At 40.7% G+C, this 20,695-nt stretch overlaps 1 protein-coding gene across 1 annotated transcript in view; it reads left to right on the top strand.

Moving 5' to 3' along the window:
* Positions 1 to 1,672: 1,672 nt before the first annotated feature.
* The window catches only part of CLIC4 (chloride intracellular channel 4), an 81,042-nt gene continuing 62,019 nt past the window's right edge, over positions 1,673 to 20,695 (top strand). The window contains exon 1 of the mRNA XM_052655928.1: positions 1,673 to 1,896. Coding sequence (XP_052511888.1) covers positions 1,825 to 1,896 — 72 coding nt within the window. The 5' untranslated portion in view covers positions 1,673 to 1,824. The remainder of the gene's footprint in view (positions 1,897 to 20,695) is intronic.

Below are 20,695 nucleotides of genomic sequence, written 5' to 3'. Positions count from 1 at the left end.
CAGGTGGCTCAGTGGTAAAATAATCTGCCTGCCAAGGCAGATTCGATCCCTATGTCGGGAAGATCCCCTGGAGGAGGAAATGGCAACCCACTCCAGTATTCTTGCCTGGAGAATCCCACTGACAGAGGCGCCTAGCAGGCTACAGTTCATGGGGTTGCAAACTGAGGAGGCAGGGATTTCAGGATCTTGCAGTTTAAGGGCTTAAGATCTGACTCTAGATCAGGTGCTCCTAACCCCTGGGGTAGGATGTTTCTTTAATAGAGTTCCTGCAAGAGAATTTGAGCAACACGCTATGGACTGGGAGAGGGAGGAGCTACCGGTTTCACTATATTTTCACACATATGTTCACTTTGTTAAAACATTCTGACATGTACTATGCTCTGAGGATGTGGAGAGATAAACCTCAGTCTGATCCTCTCAGGACTCAGCCTTCAACTTAAGCTAGGAGGTGGGGAGGAGTAGCTGAGTCATGTGTTACGGAAAGTCAGAAGAGGGTACAAGTAACTGTTTCCAGAGGGGATGACACTCGGCCCAGGCTTTCATCAGTCGCAAAACCGGTGCTTACCTCCTGCCTGACTCAAAGTATACAGCCACTGTCCTCAGGGACTTCAAATCCCAGTAGAGTTTTTCCAGTTTGAGGACCACCTGCATTCAAAAGGTCCCGGTGCTTGTTAAAATGGGAATTTCTCCCCTTCCCCTCGGGAGGAGAAGCAGAGAATTGAGTAAAGCAGGTCTGGGTGTAGCACCCAGGTGATTCTGATACGCACTTCAGGTTTGCCAGGTGGATGGGGAAAGGAAATCGCTTTGGGGAAGGGGAACCCTATGGATTAATAGCTTGAGGGTTCTTCGTAGCCTCGGGCAAAGGCGTTCAGTTCAAGGCCTTAGGCTCTCGGAGGAGAGGGATTTGGTCCGTGCTGTTTATTGCGGGGGGCTGGGGGGCAGGCACACTGTAGGGTCTCATAAATATTTGTTAATACGCTAGCTCCCAAGACAGAAGTGACCGGAGAGTCAAAAGGGAAAACAGAGAAGTCAGGGAGGAAGGATAAAACGGTGCTTTTAAGGGGATGAAAACTTTCTCCGAAGAGGCAGAAGGGAGCTCTGCCTAACTGAGGGTGTTGGGGGGAGGCAACTGCTGAGGGAAAGGGCGACGAGTCCTGGGGGTGCTGCTGCAGAGGGGAGAGGCCGGGAGATGCCTTCTCGCCTCTCCAGGCCGGCCGAAGGCTGAGGTCACTTGGCACAGCGCCAGTAGCAGCTGCGAGAACGCGCCCGCGCTTCGGCGGTAGGCGGTGTCAGGCGCTGGCTCCCGGGGGACTTTCCCCTCCGCCCCACCTCGGGAGGCTCGGCTCGGAGTCCCGCCCTCCGCTCGCCCAAGCCCTGGCTTCTCTTGGTCTCCACCGGTGCCACGCCGCTGAGCCGAGGGCAAGCAGCCTCAGCAGCCTCCAGGGGCCGGAGCCATCCTTCTGCCCCCAAGCCCCCCACCCCAACTCAACACCCACTTGGCCGAGGCCACGCCCCCGAGCTCCGGCCGCCCACTTTGCCTCTGGAGAGTCCGGAGACTCCGGCCTTTGGCCCCGCCCCCAACCGAGACCCCGCCCCCGGCGCCCCGCCCCCGCGACTTGAAGGGGCCGGGGCTGCGGCCGCCTCAGAGTCGCGCGCGCGGGGCGTGGGGCGGTGCTGAGCAGACGAGCCTGAGGCGCTGAGGTTGAGGCGAGCTAGACGCCAGGACAGTCCAGGGAGCTGCCGCGCGGCGGGAGCCCGTAGCCAGAGCAGTCCCGGAGCAGAAACAGCCGCCGCCGCCGTCCGCGGAGCCCAGCCGAACCGGCCATGGCGTTGTCGATGCCGCTGAACGGGTTGAAGGAGGAGGACAAAGAGCCCATCATCGAGCTCTTCGTCAAGGTGAGCCCTCGCCGCCGTCCCGTCCTCCCAGAGCCGCCAACCTCCCCGGCCCTGCGCCCGCCGGGCCGCGGGGGGCGGCGTCCCCTGGGCGCTCCTCCGCCGCGGCGCCCCCACGCGGCGCAGGGCAAGCGGGCTGGAGGGGAGCTTTGCTCCCGCGCCCCCGGCCCATTGTCTTGGGCCCACCCGCGCCTTCCCGCCGCCGAGGCCGGTCGAGGGAGCCGGGGTGGGACTGGGACCCCAGAAAGCCAGCGCTGCGGGGCGGGGAGGGGGGGCGGCACCGCATCCAGCCGCGGGGACCCGGGCGGATGCCTCCCCATCGTCGCGCGTCCGGGTGGGGCGAGCTTCTCCCTCCACCCCCGCCGCCACCCCGGGGCCCCGGAGGCCCCCAGTTCCTGGGACCGGGGCGGGGGTGGGTCCTGTCACCCCCGTCTCCCCGAGCCACCGCCGGGGCGCCCGACCCCACCCCACTTCAGCCCTCGGCTCTCGACCCAAGTCCACTCCCAGCCCGGGAGGCGAAGCCTCAGCCCCGTCGTGAGCTGACGGACTGAACTTCTTTGAACGCTTTCTGAAAGAGCGTGTCACTCCCGGCTGTAGGAAACTGTAACTTTAATTTTCGATTCCATCTGAAAAAATGTTTTAAAAAGAGCAGACATTCCTGGGCCTCCGGAAAAGACCGAGATTCCCAGCTTGGGTTTTCCTGTCTGAGGTATTTGACCACCATCTGGTTTCTTGTTTCTCAAGCGCGAGTGTTTTGTATGATGCAACATTTTGGCTGCTCCCCTCGGTGTTGCTGCCTCGGGAAAGATTATGTGCCCTTTTGTTTTGAAAGAAAAACTGACGAGGAAAGAATTCGTAACTTGCTTGGGCTTTAAAGGGTTGATTTTTTTGCCCCTTCTGGTCTCTTCGGTTTTTATATCCTGGAACTACCATGTTTGTTGACAGGTACTGCCTCTAGCCCTTGACTTTTTTCTTCAGTATTTTTCGTTTTCGCAAAGGAGAAAGACAGAAGTTACGAACATCTGGATCCAACTGCCTCTCTCAAAACTTCTTTAAAATCCTCGAGATTTTCTTTCTTAGTCACTTACTTAAGCCAGCTCTCAGATTTAAGCTCTTAGTTGGAGAATTTAACAGAAATCCGTAACAATTTTGTTCTTTATTTCCTGAGTTTTTATTCTTAAGTACAGAAGACCTTTAGGGGTATGTTTCAGACATGGAAGGAAGAAATGCTCTGCAAGTGATGCGAACAGTATTTTGAGATTTCATTCAGTTATCAGTGTTAGAAGCAGTTGGATTCAGGGAACTGAAACAGCAGACAGGTATAGAACTGGCAGAGTATCTTCAAAGAGTCTCAGCTATTTGTAGTGGCAGATATAGTACTTTGAGATACAGAGAATGTAGGAAGAAATCTGAAATAAGGAAAAGGAAAAAAAAAGAAAAAGGAAGAGGCCTGGAAGGCAGCATGGAGAAGGGAGAGGGGTGGGTCAGAGAGAAGTATTCAAAAAATTTCACTGAGCCAGGAATAGGAAGGAAATTTCCATAAATTCAAGAACAGTGTATCTACTGAACCTTAAAAAACATGTTACTTAAGCATATTACTTTAGGAGTATCATTAAATTTCCAGTCAGATAAAGGTGCTATCAGCAGTGGCCTTTCGGCATTGTACTGGAGATCTAGCCAATACGATAAGACAAGAAAAAGAAATAAAGGGTGTGAATTACAGGCAAGGAGATCAATGCTTAATGCCCTATTACTATTAATTTAACTCCTCAGTTAGGAGAGAGATGTGGTGCCGTGTTTCCCAGACTTGAGTCACTCGTATACATCCCTTCGTAATTTTCTGTATATTTCTTGAATTGGTATTATTTACTAAATCCAGCTCACTTTTTAAAAAAGCATAAACACATTGCCCTAAGCAATAATGCTTGTGAAACTGGATTAGGTGTGGTGATTATATTTCTTACGTGCATAACTATCAAAATAAATGTTTGTGAGCCATTTAAAAGCATCCTACTTATCAGTAGTTGTAAGCCTCTGTCACTGGGCTTGGTGGCAAAGAACCAGGTTCAAGTCGTAGTTCTGTACTCACTGGCAGTTTAACTTGGGCAGGTGATTTTCCCTCTCTGAGACTTGTTTTCCTCTTTATGAAGTAAGAGGTGAAATGTTTTCTGCTGCCCCATGATTCTCCATAGGCAAAACTTTGTACTGATACAAATCAAGATAGCTGTTTCAAAGGGGGAACAGGGGACAGGTAAGTTGTGGTAAAGAGTATTCTTGATTACCAAAATCTATGTATGGGAAATGCCAATGGGGAAACTACCCTTGTAAATAAAATTATTTTGAAAGCAGCAAAGGGGTGGAGACTGTGGTTGTCCAGTGTGGCATGTTAAACCCCTGAGTTTGTAGCAGGAAACTGTTACCTACACCTAAAGGAAATAAGTATTAACATGCTACCTGTTCAGGTAGCATTAAATTTTATGGAAATAGGCTGGGACCTTATGAGCTAGTGTGACTAGACTCACTGCTGCATTTTTTCCCCCTTGTTTTTGGAGTTGTCTGTTCATGAGCCCAGTGAATTCTCATTGCCTGTATAACAGCAGTGCTCCATTTTTGTTTGTTTACCCCCAGCATGTACAGGATGGGGGGTGCCCTCCCAACAGTAAAAGAGGCCTACAAAGGCAGTCATCCTCAAGAGTTAGGATGCCCTCTTTCTCCTACTCTGAGGGACCTGGTATGGATTTTGATACACTAGTCCTACTTGGGGACCACTGATTAATAGGGTGACGTTCAAGCCCTTTAGCAAGGTCATAAAGTCTCTTATCTACTGCCAGGTTTCTAATCCAATTTGTCCACTTACTAATTGTAAGTCCCAGAACATATTGCTTAAACCTCTCTATGGCTCATCTGCACAGGTGAGATATTAATAGACCAACCTCATGGGATTAAATTAGTTAATAGATATGGTAATAATAAGCTTAGAACAAAGCCTAGTTCTAAGATACTAGAAGTAAATAAATTAGTAAATAAATGCTAGTAGTGTGTCATTTTGTATATACTTATTTGTATGTACATCTTCCCTACTTGAAAGGCAGTAAGTTTCTTGATGGTAAAGTCTGTGTATTGTTCTGAGTGGGTACCTAAGATGGTACCAAATAGTTGGAATGAGATTGTTTCCTTCTTTCTGAGCATTTTGGTGTCGATATATGTGTCTGACATGCTTTGGAATTGAGGGCTATTTACTTTTTAGATCCTGATGGTCTGTGTCTCAAACCTCGGTCCTTCAACTTTGCTTACCCTCCAGCCTCCAAAACTGTGTGGTTTTATCTATTTTCCCTTCCATTTTTGGTACTTCTAGTCTTTTCATGTATCTGCCATATATTTTCTACCAGTATTTCTTCTTTGTTACAGTCGGAATTTGAAAACCCAGATTTCTATATGGGATAAAAGTAAATACTATGTTGAACAACAAAATGAGAGAAGTTGAGAAGGGTCTGATCTTTGGATTTTTCCTTTGCTTCTCTACGCCTAACTCCTATTGATTCCCCTGCTGCCCTCTCGGCCCACCCCCTGCTAGAATCTCTGGTATGATGTGATGATGTTTCTGATCTTGGGGAGGAGGATTCCCTTTACAGTTTACTTTTACTGGCTGGAATGTAAAGTTGTTGGTGTTGCCATTTTGAACTGGAACACTGTTGGCAGTCATTCCTAAACTGCTAGAATTGGGGTGGTGTAAAAAGTTAATCTGGTGCAGAGTGGCTTAACACACAAGAATAATTGTTTCTTTTGAGGTATTTGGCAGAATTTTTAATGTGCGTGAACCTTGACTGCTTGGAGCCAGACTGCATGGCTTGAATCTGGCTTCTAGAGGCGTGTCAGGGAGGTTTCTTAAGTTCTTAGTAGCACCTCGGTTTCTTGACCGCTAACATTGAGATGATGAGAACAGCACAATTTTATGGGGTTGCTGAGGGGATTAATTGGTGACCTGTGTGTATTAATTAGGGTAATCTAAGCTTCTGTAATAAGTACTGTTATCTACCCCAAACAGTGGTTCAAACAAAATGGAAGTTAATTTCCCTTCTCACCTGGCAACCCAGACAGGGTGTTCTCAATGTTGACAGCTTTCCTCCTTAGAGTCATTTAGGGACCAAAGTGCTTTTCAGCTTCTTTCCCCACCAGCCCCCATGGCATTGTCCCCTCAGTCAGAGCTAGTGACTGAGAAATCCTGGTTGCAGCAGTCGGTGAAGAGTATGGAGGAGGCTCATCGTAAGGGCACCAGCCTAGAACTTCTACCTGTCACTTCTTTCCATTCTCCCCTGGGGAGAACTGTAATTACATGATTTCATCTAACTGCAAGGAATGCTAGGAAATATGATCCAGCCGTACATCATCCTATGTAAAGTATTAGGAATAGTGCTTGTCACATAGTAGAACAGTGGACACCTATTTTCGTTCTTGATAATATATTCTTTTTTTGGCTGTGTTGTGTGGCTTCGTAGGATCTTATTTCCCACCAGGGATTAAACCCAGGCTGTCGGCAGTGAAAGTAGAGTCCTAACCACTGGATTTCCAGGGAATTCCCAATAGTGTATTATTCATAAGTACAAGCTTCGTTAATTGGATTCAGGGGATTGCGTAAATCCTTAAAATTACATCTAAAATTCTATATGAATCTCTTTTTCTGGGAATTAGGAACCATTGTTCTAAAAAGTAGATGGTGACATTCTGATTGTTGAGTGTTAATTCATATAAGAAAGATATAAAAGAAAAGTTTGACCTAGATGATCCTTAAAGTCACTTACATCTGATTATCTGTGATTTAAAGCATTTATTGGAATGAAGTAAGTGCCTAAAACTGAGTTAGGTATTATGCAAAATATAAGAAACTATTAAGCATTTTCTGTTTTTAGGTTTGTAAATTTTATTGGAAAGAAAACAAGAATACAGGGTGGTACATGCTTAACGAGTTGACTGTGGTTCACATTAAGTTGGGCCGGGACAGATGGGTAAAGGCAGAGGAGTAGGCTTTGACTTGACTTTGAAAAAATAGCTATCATAAGGGAATTGGGAATAGCCAAGAATGGGAATGTTAGGGGGTGTGTGTGTGTTTTATAATTTTATTTATTTATTTTGGCTGTGCTAGATCTTTGTTGCTGTGAGGGCTTGTCTCTAGTTGCTGTGCGCAACTTCCTGTTTCGGTGAAGGCTCTTCTTGCGTCAGAGTGCAGGTTCTAGGACATGCAGGCTTCAGTAGTTGCAACTCCCAGCCTCAAGAGCACAGGCTCAACAGTCGTGGGATAGGGACTTAATTGCTCTGCATCATGTGGGATCGACCTTGGACCGACCTAAGTCTCCTGCATTGACAGGTGGATTCTTTACCACTGAGCCACCGGGGAGCCCTGGGAATGTTAGTTCTGACATCACTTGTAAAACTCATTATGCAGGAGACAGTAGATAGATGATCCTTTCAGAAGAAGGAACCAGCAGTGTTTCAAACCCATAGTGCCAGGGAGACGAGTTATTTAGAAGCTGAGAATGAGACTTTGAAAACCTAAGTCTGAGTCTTACTGTTTTCCCAACACTTCTCTACTTTTTGGATCACTGTCTACTCATCAGCTTCTCAGCAGCATTTGGAAAGGTGCAGGTGGATTATGGGCAGGCTTGCAGCTGTCTTCTTTCCACTGTGTAAAGTGGGAGTTCTTTATGTTTTGTTTTGAGGGCAACCTTTTTTTTTTTTAAACACAGACAAATGAAATTAATTTTCTATAGGCAGCGATGCAGAAAACTTTGTTTTAATAATTGAACCAAAACTAACCCAACATCAAGACAGTGTTACCTTGGATGAATTGCTTTGACATTTATTTGAGGTTTTCAGAGGGGAAAATTCAGGTGATAGAAATGAATGTAAAAATGTGAAGTTTTGGCAACACTATTTTGTTATGTTTTGTCTGGGCTGTTCTGAATACTTAACAGTGCTCCTCTTGGCAAAGGCCAAGGTGATTACTTGATTAAATGTAAAATTCTTAGAGAAAGGGGCCCCAAATGGGTGACAGATGGGAGGATTCTGAGACAAGGTGACTGAACACATGAAAAGTCTAACATGAAGGAAGGAGATTGGTGGGAGGGATAAATTATGAGGTAGAGGTTAACACATACACACTACTATATATAAAGTAGGTAACCAACAAGGATCTACTCTATAGCACAGGGACCTATACTCAATATTTTGTAATACCCATAAAGAAAAAGAATCTGAGAAAGAGACTGTGTATAACTGAAGCACTGTGCTGTACACCTGAAACACAACATTCTAAATCAACTATACGTCAATTAAAAAAAGTCTAATGATATGAATAATAATAGGAAAGAGCAAAGTGGAAGACCTGGCTGTTGCTAAAAGTTAGAGTTGGTTTGGAAAGGTGCTTACAGAGATGCCTGGAAGCCAGTAAAATGATGGTGAGCAAGACTTTCCCATTTCCTGTTTCATCGACAGTGTGGAACCTCAGTGTTCTTATGTCTCCTGACTAGGGAATTAGTGAGTCCATAAAAGGAAAATTTGTTAGCCAGGCTGAAGAGTGTGATTAAGGCAGCTTTCAGTCAAGTAAGGGAGTAAGTTAAGATGGGTTTGTCCATTGTATAGGTTCTTGTAGAAAATGGAAAGGGACTTTCTGAATACAAACTGTCCAAGTTTGATTTAATAGAAATCTAAATTTAATTCAGAGATCAGTTTGTGAATTCTTTTGGAAGTTTTAATCCTTTTATCTTTTTGGTAACTTGACTGTATCCCTTAGTACTCAGTACCAAGAAATGGTATGCAGAATATCAATTAGCCTTATTTGGTTTGTTATTTTCTTTTATTTAAAACAGAAAACCAGGAAACTATGTTAGTATAAATTGATGAAAATAACAACCTAATGTAGATAAATGAAGCTATAGTTGAAAGGCGTGCCAAAGATGGTCTAGGAGTATTATATATTTTAATATCAATATCTTAAAGAAGTAGTAATATTAGAGTCAAGGAGAGGTATTGACCCTCAGAGCATATATTTTGTTTTATAGATTTTTTTGTTGTTGGTGCTTTGCTTAGAGCTGAAATAGAGTATGACTCTGGGCAAGAGGTAGAACAGTTTTCTTACTTTTTTGTAATAAAATTATTATTTCCAACTTCACAGGTGAGATAACTTATTTTTATGGAAAGAATTAAGTTTTCATTATAATAGAATTGTAAAAATGTCAATCATTTGTAATAACTTAAGTATTACATTTTACCATATGTAGCATAGCTATTTATTTGTATGTGTGAAAGAAGGAAAAAGGAGAATCTGAATAAATATTAGAGACTACAAAAGCAATTGGCTGAAAGTTGAAGTAATTAAGAACTTTCAAGAATCTGTGAGTTCTGTGTATGTTTTCCTTAGTTAACTACCTGTTGCTTTATTATAGAGGTAGAGACCAGGTGGTAGGTTGCTAGAGTGAAAGTTCATTAAAAGCTAAAGACACCCAGTTAGTCTCGTGCCGTGTCGGAAGATGGAAGAGTGCTATGACACCAGACTACATAGACTAATTGAGGGAAAAGAAGACAGACTTAAATGAACTTTTGGCCTTGAATATACATATGCCCAAGACTTAACTGAAAAATTTGCAGAGGTATAAACTTATCAAGAGTGTGAAGTTTTGTATTATTTGATTTTCTAGGTTACAGAATCTATTAGTTAACATGTGAAATGAAAGTCGCTCAGTCGCGTCTGACTCTTTGTGACCTCATGGTCTATACAGTCCATGGAATTCTCCTGGCCAGAATACTGGGGTGGGTAGCCTTTCCCTTCTCCAAGGGATCTTCCCAACCCAGGGATTGAACCCAGGTCTCCCGCAGTGCAAGCGGATTCTTTACCAGCTGATCCCCAAGTGAAGCTCAAGAATACTGGAGTGGGTTGCCTATCCTGTCTCCAGCGGATCTTCCTGACCCAGGAATTGAACTGGGATCTCATGCATTGCAGATGGATTCTTTACCAACTGAGCTATGAAGGAGGTCGATATTAGTTAGCATAGAGACTTAAATTTTTGATTTATAGGTGTTGAGGGCTTGTTGATCTTCATTAAATCAAGTAAAAACTAATGCTAGCCATTAATAACATAGACTTTACTGACATTTTTAATTATCAGCAGGACTCTTGATTGCAAAGGTATCTAAAAAAAATGACTCAGCATAAGTGGTATCTGTTTTAGTTTAAATATTGGCCCTAAATTTGAAAAATAATACCATTTTTCTTCTGCTTCCTAGCGTATTAATCTGTATGTATTATGCTTTTAAAAAAATGTTTCTTTCTAGTTATAAAACCAACAGTTATTTACTGTAGACAAACTGGAAAACAGAAAAGCATCATAAAATAAAATTACTTTTGTCCCCCTTTTCTTAAAATGACTGCTATTGCTATTTTGTTATATGTTCTAATCTTATTCATAAACTTGCATGAATTATTGGTGACAGTTTATGTATAATGTTTTAATGTTCCTCATGCAGAATACTTGGAAGAATGAAAAGTGAAACCCAATCTAAATTAAGTGAGTTGGTTTAAACAAAATTAACTTTAAGTTTTACCAGAGAAACTCTGATTGAATTTGGATTTATTTTCCTAATGGCACTAAAAGAACATTTTTGCAGGAAGAAGGGAAGCTTTTATGTTGTGAAATCTGCCAACACCTATAATTGCTCTTAGTATAGATATTGTTTAAATGGTTTGAAGGTAGGCCGTCCTCTGTGCTGTTTGGGATATCCGTTTTGAAAAGTCTTTTTTTTTTTGAAGTATTTTCCCCCTCAAGTTCTATTAATAGTAGGTTGAGGTATGCCCATTTTATAGTTGGAGGATATAAGATGCAGTCTTTGTCTAGGAACAGTCAAGCACAGTAAAGGGATCATAATAGAGGCAAACATTGAGTACTTCCCATGCACCAAGTGCTAGAAAGATAAAGGAATAAGAACAGTTTGCTTTGTCTTCAAGGAGCTTGCAAAACAGTTTAATGGACAGAGGGTGAGTAAATGAGCCATGTTTGATGATGGCATTTTCCATATAATAGAGTGACTTTTTGTCTCATGTGCGTTTTAAAATCCAGTTGAATTAAAGTCTTAAGACACGATTTATGTGGCAGCCTAAATGACATAATTGACTTAAGAGATGAGTGAAATGTTTATATTGTATTCTAACAGATGAAGGGTAGTTGGTATTACTGAATCTACCAGGTATTGTATATTATTAGTTTGAAGAAACTTTTATCCTTTCCTTCAATAATTGTGTTATATTCTGTAATTTTGCCTGAAATAAAACTGATACTTTAGTCATAAATTTTAAATGGATCCTACTTCGTCTAGCTGTTTATTGAATTCGATACAAACTCCATGATACAGCATTTGTAGTCTTTCAGATCATGATCCCAACGTGTTTTCAGTCTTATCCCCCCACTGCAGCTGCAGATATGTTATGTTCTAGCTAGACTGGTCCTCAGCATGCCCTGTACTTCTCTGCCTTCCTGGAAGACTTTTGCTCTTGTTTCTTTCATCTGAAATATGCTAGCCTCTCCCCCTACCTCCAGTTTCTGCCTGCTGGAATAATATTTGTTATTTTTTCAATCAGTCATTTAACAAATATTGCAATACTGTTCTGTGGGCTTGGATACACCAAAGAACATTATGGCATTCATATTCAGTTGAGGGAGGCATGTAGTAAATGTGTGTCTACTGGTGATAAGTGCTGTGAAGAAAAATGAAGTGTAGGGTGAGGAGTGTGGAGAATGATAGGGGTGCTCTTTTTGATTTAACAGGACATTCTATTAAATCTTTAGCTCTGTGGAAAGTAGCAAATAGGGAGGTGACGGCAGAGGCAAGGAGACTAAGTAGTGGACTGTCTATAATTCAGGCAAGAAATGATGGTGGCTCGGGCTAAGGTGAGAAGTAGTCTAATTCTGGATATATTTCTAAGATGGAGATCATAGGATTTCCTGATGGATTGGATGTGGAATTTGAGCGAAGGAGAAGTCAAAGATGATACCGAGATTTTTTTTTCTTAACAACTAGAATGATGAAGTTGCTATTAGCAAAGATGGGAAATGCTTTGGGAAGGGCTAGTTCTGATGGAGAGATCAGGAATTTTGTTTTTGATATGTTAAGTTTGAGTATTTTAAGACTTCACAGAACCTGTTGTCTAGTGAAAGAGGCTTCTATTAAAGAAATACACAGATATGGTATATAATTACATTAAGGACAAGAACAGCGTATCTTGAGAAAGAATGACAGGAAACCAATTTAGATAGAAGCTTAATGGGAGCTTCTCTGAGAAAACGACTTGTAGGACGAATAGTAATTAGGGGAAGAATGAGAGGAAGATCATTCCAGGCTGGAGGAATTGACATATGTAAAGGCTGGAAATACTCAATGGAGGTATTCAACACGTTGAGACTGTGTTTGGAATAGAGAGAACAAGACTGAGGAGCAGAGTGAGAAACAGACCACATCATGGAGGTCCTTGGTGTGTCTTGTGAGTTTTATTCTTAGTAAAACGGCAGTGTCATGATTTAATCTGTTTTAGGATGAGTAGTCTAGCCATTCTGTGACAAGAGTGGAAACAGGGAACACTACTTGTAGGCTGTTGTGATGGACAAAGATGGTGGTAGTGGTGGCTTGAATTGGCTTGAATTAGGATGGTGATGGAGAGAAGAGAATGGATTTGAGATAAATTTTAGAAGTGGAATACATAAGAAGATGCTGAAGAAGGAGTTCTGTGAGATGATGGGGGCATCTTGGTAGAATCACTGGTTGATAGTGGTGCCTGTTATGAGAAGGAGAAGGAGCAGTGTTCAGGTTTTGACTTGTTGAGTTTGAGATGACCAAGATGTCAAACGGACATTTCTAGTAGAAAGTTGAATGTGTAAACCCAGTGCTCAGAAAGAAGTCTCAGGAGGGTAGGGAAATTGTGTGTGTGTGTGTGTGTGTGTGTGTGTGTGTGTGTGTGTGTGCATGCTTTATGTGGGATTTAAAGTGTGTGAGATCATTCTGTAAATGAGTGAAAAGTAGGAAAAATGCTCAGGACCAAATTCCTGGGAGCTCACAACACTGAAGGGTTGTGTAATAAAGAATCTGGAAAAGGCGAAGTGGGAGGAGTTGCAATCAAGCAATAATGGGAAGAGGAAAACTGTAAGAGCAAGGTACCAAGGAATCTAGAAATTTTTAAGGATGGAGCGATTGGTTGTGTCAAGTAAAAGTTGAGTGTTCTATTTGGTTTATCAGCCTGAAAGTTATGGGTAACCTTAGTAGTAATGGCTTTGGTGGAGAGGTTGTGGGGAAGCTATAGCTGAGCTAGAAGAGTGAAGAGGAAGCGAGAGAGTGGGCTCAGTGAGTAAGTGAAGCCAAACTCTAACAAGAACCTTGGCTGTGTCAAAGAGACAGGTTGGTAGGTAGAAGGGGATACACGTCAAGGGAAGGGCTTTTTTAAAAAGTTCAGCTGTAAGAGCTATAATGTAGGAAGGAAAACTTACAACATCATCTTAGAGGTGAAAATAGTTCTCGTGAGAATCATGATAATTCAGATTGGGATGCCTTTTTACTACAAGGAAGATCTGATTTGTCGATTTTAAAGAACAGATGCTTAATCTCACTGACTTAATTTTTCTGTTGCCTTTTCCAAATGCGTGAGATAGAAATGTAGAAGAGTATCTCATACTTAACTGAACTAATATAAATATGAGGTGCTTTCTGTGTGCCAGGCACCACTGTTCACTGCGTTATGTATATTAACTTATTTGATTCTTCTTCGATAAAATATTTCCTGAAAGAATATACAGAAGCTTTTCTTCCCCCTCCCTGTTCCCTTGAACAGGGTTGATTCCAGAGGAGACTGGGGGGAAAAGAAGAAATAAAAAGTCACGTTACTGGGGAAAAGCAGATGCCTATTAAATTCACAGAAATCTGCATATAGAGAAGCCAGAGAAATAGGCTGAGAGTATAGTGCACATCATGGGGCTCAGTTCATATTTGCAGCTCAAAATCGTTGTTACTTTAGATTGAAATGAACAGTTACCTTTTTTTCCTGGCAAAATAAAAAATTGCAGGGAGAGTCCTTTGCTGTGTTCTGGCCCTGAGTTTGTGGTCTAACAGCCGCTGGGATGAAGAGTTGCTGTCATTGTCCTGATGACTCAGCGGGGATCCCATGCTAGATTGTAGCGTTGCCTCAATGTTGCTTGCAAAAGTTCTTTCTATCCCGGGTAGTATTTGAGATTCCAGACCCCAAAGTCAGAGTCAGGAAGTGATTGTTGACTTGAAGTATCATTTGTACTCCCTCTGTGGGCACTGAAATAGTCTACTTCAGAGTTGAAGATCATTAGGATTAATATTTCAAGTAAGGTAATTGAAGTGTCATTTGGAAGACTGGTTCTTCGTGTTACGTTGCTGCTACAGGGTAGTGGTTAAGAGCCTAGGCTCTGAAGCCATGTAGACTGTTTTAATCTTAGTGCCACCTTTCTGCCTGAGTGTCTCCATTGGGTAACAGTGTTTACTTCTTGGGTTTTGTGAGAATTAGAAGAGTTAATATAAGAAAAGCATTTAGTGTCTGACACAGTTAGCATTGTTTGCTTATTATCCCATGGACCTTTGGGAATGCTGAGTTAAGCCTGCCTGTGGTTACTTTATATATGTTTAATGTATCTGGTTTCAACCACCAGGATGTTACTATGAGAAGCATCTGCCAAGCTGTCATAGGTGGGGAATTTTCTATTCTTTATCAGAAGACCAGGTTTAGTACAAAAAAAGGTTAGGTCTGAACTTATTCCTGATTTAACTTCAGTGAACCATGATCCTGTTGACACTTATTAGGTAACTAAAGGACAGTTAGGTTGGACTCTGCCATCTTAGAACATCTGCCTCAGCAGCTCTTTCTGGACTTGGAGCTAAAGCTGAGTCCATTATTATCAAGAGTGTTTTTCTTATTTTTTTATTTCTTCTTTTTCTTTCTTTCTTTTCTTTTTGTGACAGCATTAAAAAATAGAGGTAATCTAAAACATATAGGATCCAGTGGTTCTGCAGAAGTACATTATAACTGTGGATCTTGGTGTATGTGAGTGTGTGTGCATACGTGTGTGTGTGTGTTAGCTGCTCTGCTGCTGCTAAGGCGCTTCAGTCGTGTCCGACTGTGCGACCCCGTAGACGGCAGCCCACCAGGCTCCCCCGTCCCTGGGATTCTCCAGGCAAGAACACTGGAGTGGGGTGCCATTTCCTTCTCCAATGCAGGAAAGAGAAAAGTGAAAGGGAAGTCGCTCAGTCGTGTCCGACTCTTAGCGACCTCATGGACTGCAGCCCACCAGGCTCCTCCGTCCATGGAATTTTCCAGGCAAGAGTACTAGAGTGGGGTGCCATTTCCTTCTTCAGAGGATCTTCCAAACTGAGGGATCAAACCTCATGCATTGCAGGCAGATTTTTTACCATCTGAGCCCCCAGGGAATCCTGTATATTATTTATTTATTTATATATATATATATATATATATACACACACACATATATATATATATAATTTTTTTTTCCTTTTAGCTCCCTGTGCTACTGGATTTCACTGTTCCTTGATTTTGATGGTAAACTTTGGCATGAATATAGTTGATACATGATGTAAGGATCATAAAGTGACTTATAATGTTATAAGCTTCTTGAAACTACTTGATTTATTTCTATGCAAGATGGAGTACACTGGTACATGAAAATGAACAGTAGGTTTTTGTTTTCCTAATAATAGTCATAAGATGATAGATAGCATTGAGTGCTTGCTGTGGTTCATGCCCAGTGTGCCAAGCCCTTTAACTGAGTTAGATAATTTAATCCTCATATAAACTCAGAAATAAGTACTATCAATACTGTTTAACACAATGAGGTTTAGTTCATTTCTTGTGTATGGTCACAGGGCTGGTAAGTAGCAGTACTGGAATTTGTACCATGGTCTTTGTAATTCAGAGAGGCTGCCTCTTAACCACTAAGAGCTTTTTTATTTGTTTGTATTCTTTTTCTGTATTTGAAACTTGAATTTTTAACTAAGTTTTGTTTTCTCTATTCACTATTTTCAGTCACCCTGAAAAATAAAAAAAGAAAGAATTCAGAGAATGTTTAAGAATATTTCTAAAACACTAACCCATGGACTTGGATGGTTTTTAAATGAGTTTGGTGGTTCCAGTTCTCTTGGTTAAATATGAAGGAAGCTGTAAATTTTCCATTACTTCATCTCTTTGCATTTTGGGGGCCTGGTTAATTAGTATTTTTAAAAGTACTTTAAGGGTTTACTTGATAATCTTGTTGAGGAACTTGACTTGAACATCACATATTTGATTTAAGGATTGTTTTCCAATTTAAAAGTTTCAGACAGTCCCAAGTTTAACAAAAATCACATACTAAATTGTTAGTTTTCCTGTTCCTTTTTTTTTTTTAACCTCTCCCTTCAGAGGAGCCTGCACTAATCTTTTCATTGTTGATAGAAAAAAAGCAAGGAAGTTTCTTTTTGTGGAGAGAGGAAATGGCTGTTAGTTCAGGACTTTATCCATATTAGGTATAAACTAAATATAGACGTGTAATCCAGGAGTGAAGTCACATCTATAAAGTTTCTTAAGCAGAGCTAATGACATCAGTTAGTGCTTTTGGATCTGGATTTTTTTCTTTAAATTTTTGTTGTTGGACTTTTGGTTACCAAAGTTATTAGTTCTATGATCTGCCTTCCATGTCCCTTGAATTTTTTAATAAGGAATCTTTCTTTAAGCAAACATAAATATAAAAATTCTGCTTTGTCTGTAAGGAATAGTTGCTTATACTTTTTTTTTTTTTTCAATTTTTGGCTGCACTGCACAGCTTGCTGGACCTCTGTTCCCTGTCCAAGGATTGAACCCTGGTAGTGAAAGCCCCAAATCCTAACCACTAGGTCACCAGGGAACTCCTGCTTATGCTTCTTTTTGAGGGGTGGTAATAAATATGTTAGTTTCTTTAGTTTCTTGACCCTATTGTTATTTTCCTACCTCTGTTTTTTTTTTTTTTTTAAGCTTAGTTGCACCCTTAAGTCTTTTTTACACATATTTGTACTACATGGCTAGACTCTGGTCTTGTGTAAGAAATGTGTTTTACTTAGCATCTTCTTGGTTTAAGTCAGATCTCATTGTAGCCAAGTGGTAACAAGATTCTTCTGATTAGTTGGTTAGTACAAATACTGTAGCAGAACAGAATGAAGGAATAAATTTCCTGTTTCTGGCCCAAAGCACAAATGAGGACTTTTAAAAGACCCCCCCAAAGAATTCTTATGAATGTCAGCTCTTATGCTTCTTCTCAGAGCCCTCTGCAAGCATGCCAACACATTCAGGCACTTAGCACTGTGCAGTGCAGCTGAAGAGAAGAATGATCTACCTTTGTGGCATATCGTCATTATAGATATTTTAAAATACAAACTAACTGTAAAAAAGTTTATCGTAATGTGCCTCAAGGGTTTTAGTTCATGAAACCAGTGCCCTCCAAGGTTTAAGCTGAAATATCTTGTGAATCCGTCTCTAGCTTTTTTTTTTCCGTCTCTGACTTTGTTACTCCCTCCCTAATCCTTTCTACTGTCTGTCTGGAGCACTTTGTGTATTTGCATATTCTGCCACTCATTGAGTCATTTTTCTTCATATTTTTCTTCCAGTTAGAATGTGAATTCCATGAGATCAGAGATCAAGGATTATTTTCTTCATCTTTTGTATCTCCTAACAAAAATCTTGTTATACAGGAGATAACTCATTGATTCAGTAAATATCTATTAATGTTTTGGGACAAATTGGTATCTGTAGTCTGGGGATGGAAGCATATAAGAGAATATTAAGCCTATTTCTGGTACTGTATTCTGTATTGCCTCAGAATACCAGAAATAAGAATAGTGTTCAGTTATTGAACTTGAGACTTGTAATTTGGGTTTTATGACTAAGCTGCTCACTAGATAGATAGCTGTTATTCTAAACTTAATAATAGATTGGTTTAGAGGGTGAAAATCCTCAAATTATATAACTGGAAGATCAGGTTTAAGTTGTTTTCATCTGTAAATCAGGTGTGGTTTCTTAGAAATGATGACCACTCTAGCTCAGATTTATGTTATGTACCCAAAGTAGACTTAGTCTTGAGTATTTGGGCCTAGACAGAAAGTTGAGACCTGAGATTTCAAAATCAGGTCCAGATAATTAAATTTTCATAATTGGAAGCAGTTTATTAGAAAACAGACTAAGTGGAGCCAATAAAATTTCTTAGTGATAATGGAGGCAATTTGCCAGAGAAGTGAAAAATATTTCAGGAGTAACTTATTTGACCAGAAAGAATATATTGTATTTTTCAAATGAACTACCTGAAAAATAATGGGAAGATTTTGTTGTGTCTAAAAAAAATAAAGTATATTGAACTATTTTAAGTTCTATAGAACTTAGTTCTATATTTCTTGTACTATAGTCCAAGAAAGAACTATAGTACAAAAACTATATTGTCTTTATAGTATTTAAGGAACTCATGTGTTAAAACGGTAAGTAACTTTTCACATCTGCAATATGTTGTTGAATATATAGTTTTAAAAGGAAAACTTATTTTGTAATATATTTTAATGAAAAATTTAAACATAGATAATCCAAAATAAAATAGCAGAGAAAGATTAATTCATTCATGTGTTCATTGTGTGCCAATATTGTATAGTAAGATATTCTATAGCATTTTTATGACTACAGTTTTGCATTGCTCATTATCACTATTAATCCTCTGTTCCTGGTCATTTAGAGGTTCAAAATTTAGCTCTTAAACAATCCTATAGTGTAATGAGCACTTGAAAAGGTGCTCAGCATATCTAGTAATTAGAGAAATGCACATCAGAACTACAGTGAGGTATCACTTCACACTGGTCAGGATGTCTATCATCAAAAAGTCTCCAAATAATAAATGCTGGACAGGGTGTAGGGAAAGAGGAACCCTTGTACACTATTGGTGAGACTATAAATTGGTAGGCCACTATGGAAAACAGTATGGAGTTTCCTTAAAAATCTAAGAATTGATCTACCGTATGATCCACCCATCCTACTCCTGGGCATATATCTGAAAAAGATGAAAACTCTAATTTGAAAAGATACATGTACCCCTAATAGCACTATTTACACTAGCCAAGACGTGGAGACAACCTGAATGTCCATTGGCAGGTAGATGGCTCGAGGAGATGTGGTACATGCATACAGTGGAGCATTACTCAGCCTCGTAAAGAATGGAATACTGCCGTTTTTAGCAGCATGGGTGGACCTAGAGATTATCATACTAAGTGAAGTAAGTCAAAGAAAGACAAGTATTATATGTTATCACTTTATGTAAAATCTAAAAAATAGAATCAGTGAATCTATACATGAAGCAGAAACAGAGTCATAGACATAGAAAACAAATTTATAGTTACCAAAGGGGAAAGGGAAGGGTGGAGTTGGGAATAAACGTATGTACACTACTGTATATAAAATAGTTAAGCAACAAAGATTTACTGTATAGCAAAGGGAACTATGGTCTTCCGTGGTGGTTCAGATCATAGAGAATCTGCCTGTAATGCAGGAGACCTGGGTTTGATCCCTGGGTCAGGAAGATCCCTCTGGAGAAGGAAATGGCAAGCTACCCCAGTATTCTTGCCTGGGGAATCTCATGGACAGAAGAGCCAGGCGGGCTATAGTCTGTGGGGTTGTAAGAGTTGACATGACTTAGTGACTAAAACCACAATCATCACAGGGAACTGTATTCAGTATCTTGTAATAACTTGTAATAGAAAATAATCTGAAATATATATATATATACACACATATATACACACACACATAACTGAATTACTTTGCTGTGTACCTTGGAAAGTGAAAGTCACTTAGTCGTGTCCAACTCTGTGACCGCATGGACTGTAGTCCACCAGGCTCCTCTGTCCATGGAATTCTCCAGGCAAGAATACTGGAGTGGGTTGCCATTTCCTTCACCAGGGTGGTGTATACCTTAAACTAACACAAAATTGTAAATCAACTGTATTTCGATTAAAAAAAAGGCAAAAATAAATAAGTAGGTCAAGAAAAAATATACCCCATGCTATAATGTGTATTTTTGTAGCCAATTTTCTGTGCATAACCATGTCATGTAAGTGTTTTTAAAGACCCGCACCTATCTCATTTATCCTCTGAATTCATTTTCCTTTATTTATGTAAAATGTAATCTCTTAGATTCTTTGTGCTCAGTCGTGTCCAACTCTTTGCAACCCCATGGACTGTAGCCCACCAGGCTTCTCTGTCCATGGAATTTTCCAGGCAAGAATACTGGAGTGGGTTGCCATTTCCTTCACCAGGGGGGTGTATACCTTAAACTAACACAAAATTGTAAATCAACTGTATTTTGATTAAAAAAAAGGCAAAAATAAATAAGTAGGTCAAGAAAAAATATACTCCGTGCTATAATGTGTATTTTTGTAGCCAATTTTCTGTGCATAACCATATCATGTAAGTGTTTTTAAAGACCCGCACCTATCTCATTTATCCTCTGAATTCATTTTCCTTTATTTATGTAAAATGTAATCTCTTAGATTCTTTGTGCTCAGTCGTGTCCAACTCTTTGCAACCCCATGGACTGTAGCCCACCAGGCTTCTCTGTCCATGGAATTTTCCAGGTAAGAATACTGGAGTGGGTTGCCATTTCCTACTCCAGGGTAGATTCTTTACAAAGGAAGAAATTTTTGACTCTACTGCTGAATGCTTGATGGAATTTCTAGTTAAAATTGCTTGGTCTTG

Source organism: Budorcas taxicolor, chromosome 2 (assembly GCF_023091745.1).
Source record: "Budorcas taxicolor isolate Tak-1 chromosome 2, Takin1.1, whole genome shotgun sequence".
Taxonomy (NCBI): Eukaryota; Metazoa; Chordata; class Mammalia; order Artiodactyla; family Bovidae; genus Budorcas; species Budorcas taxicolor.
Note: the sequence above shows the minus strand (reverse complement) of the source record. Positions and strands in the feature narration are given on the sequence as shown.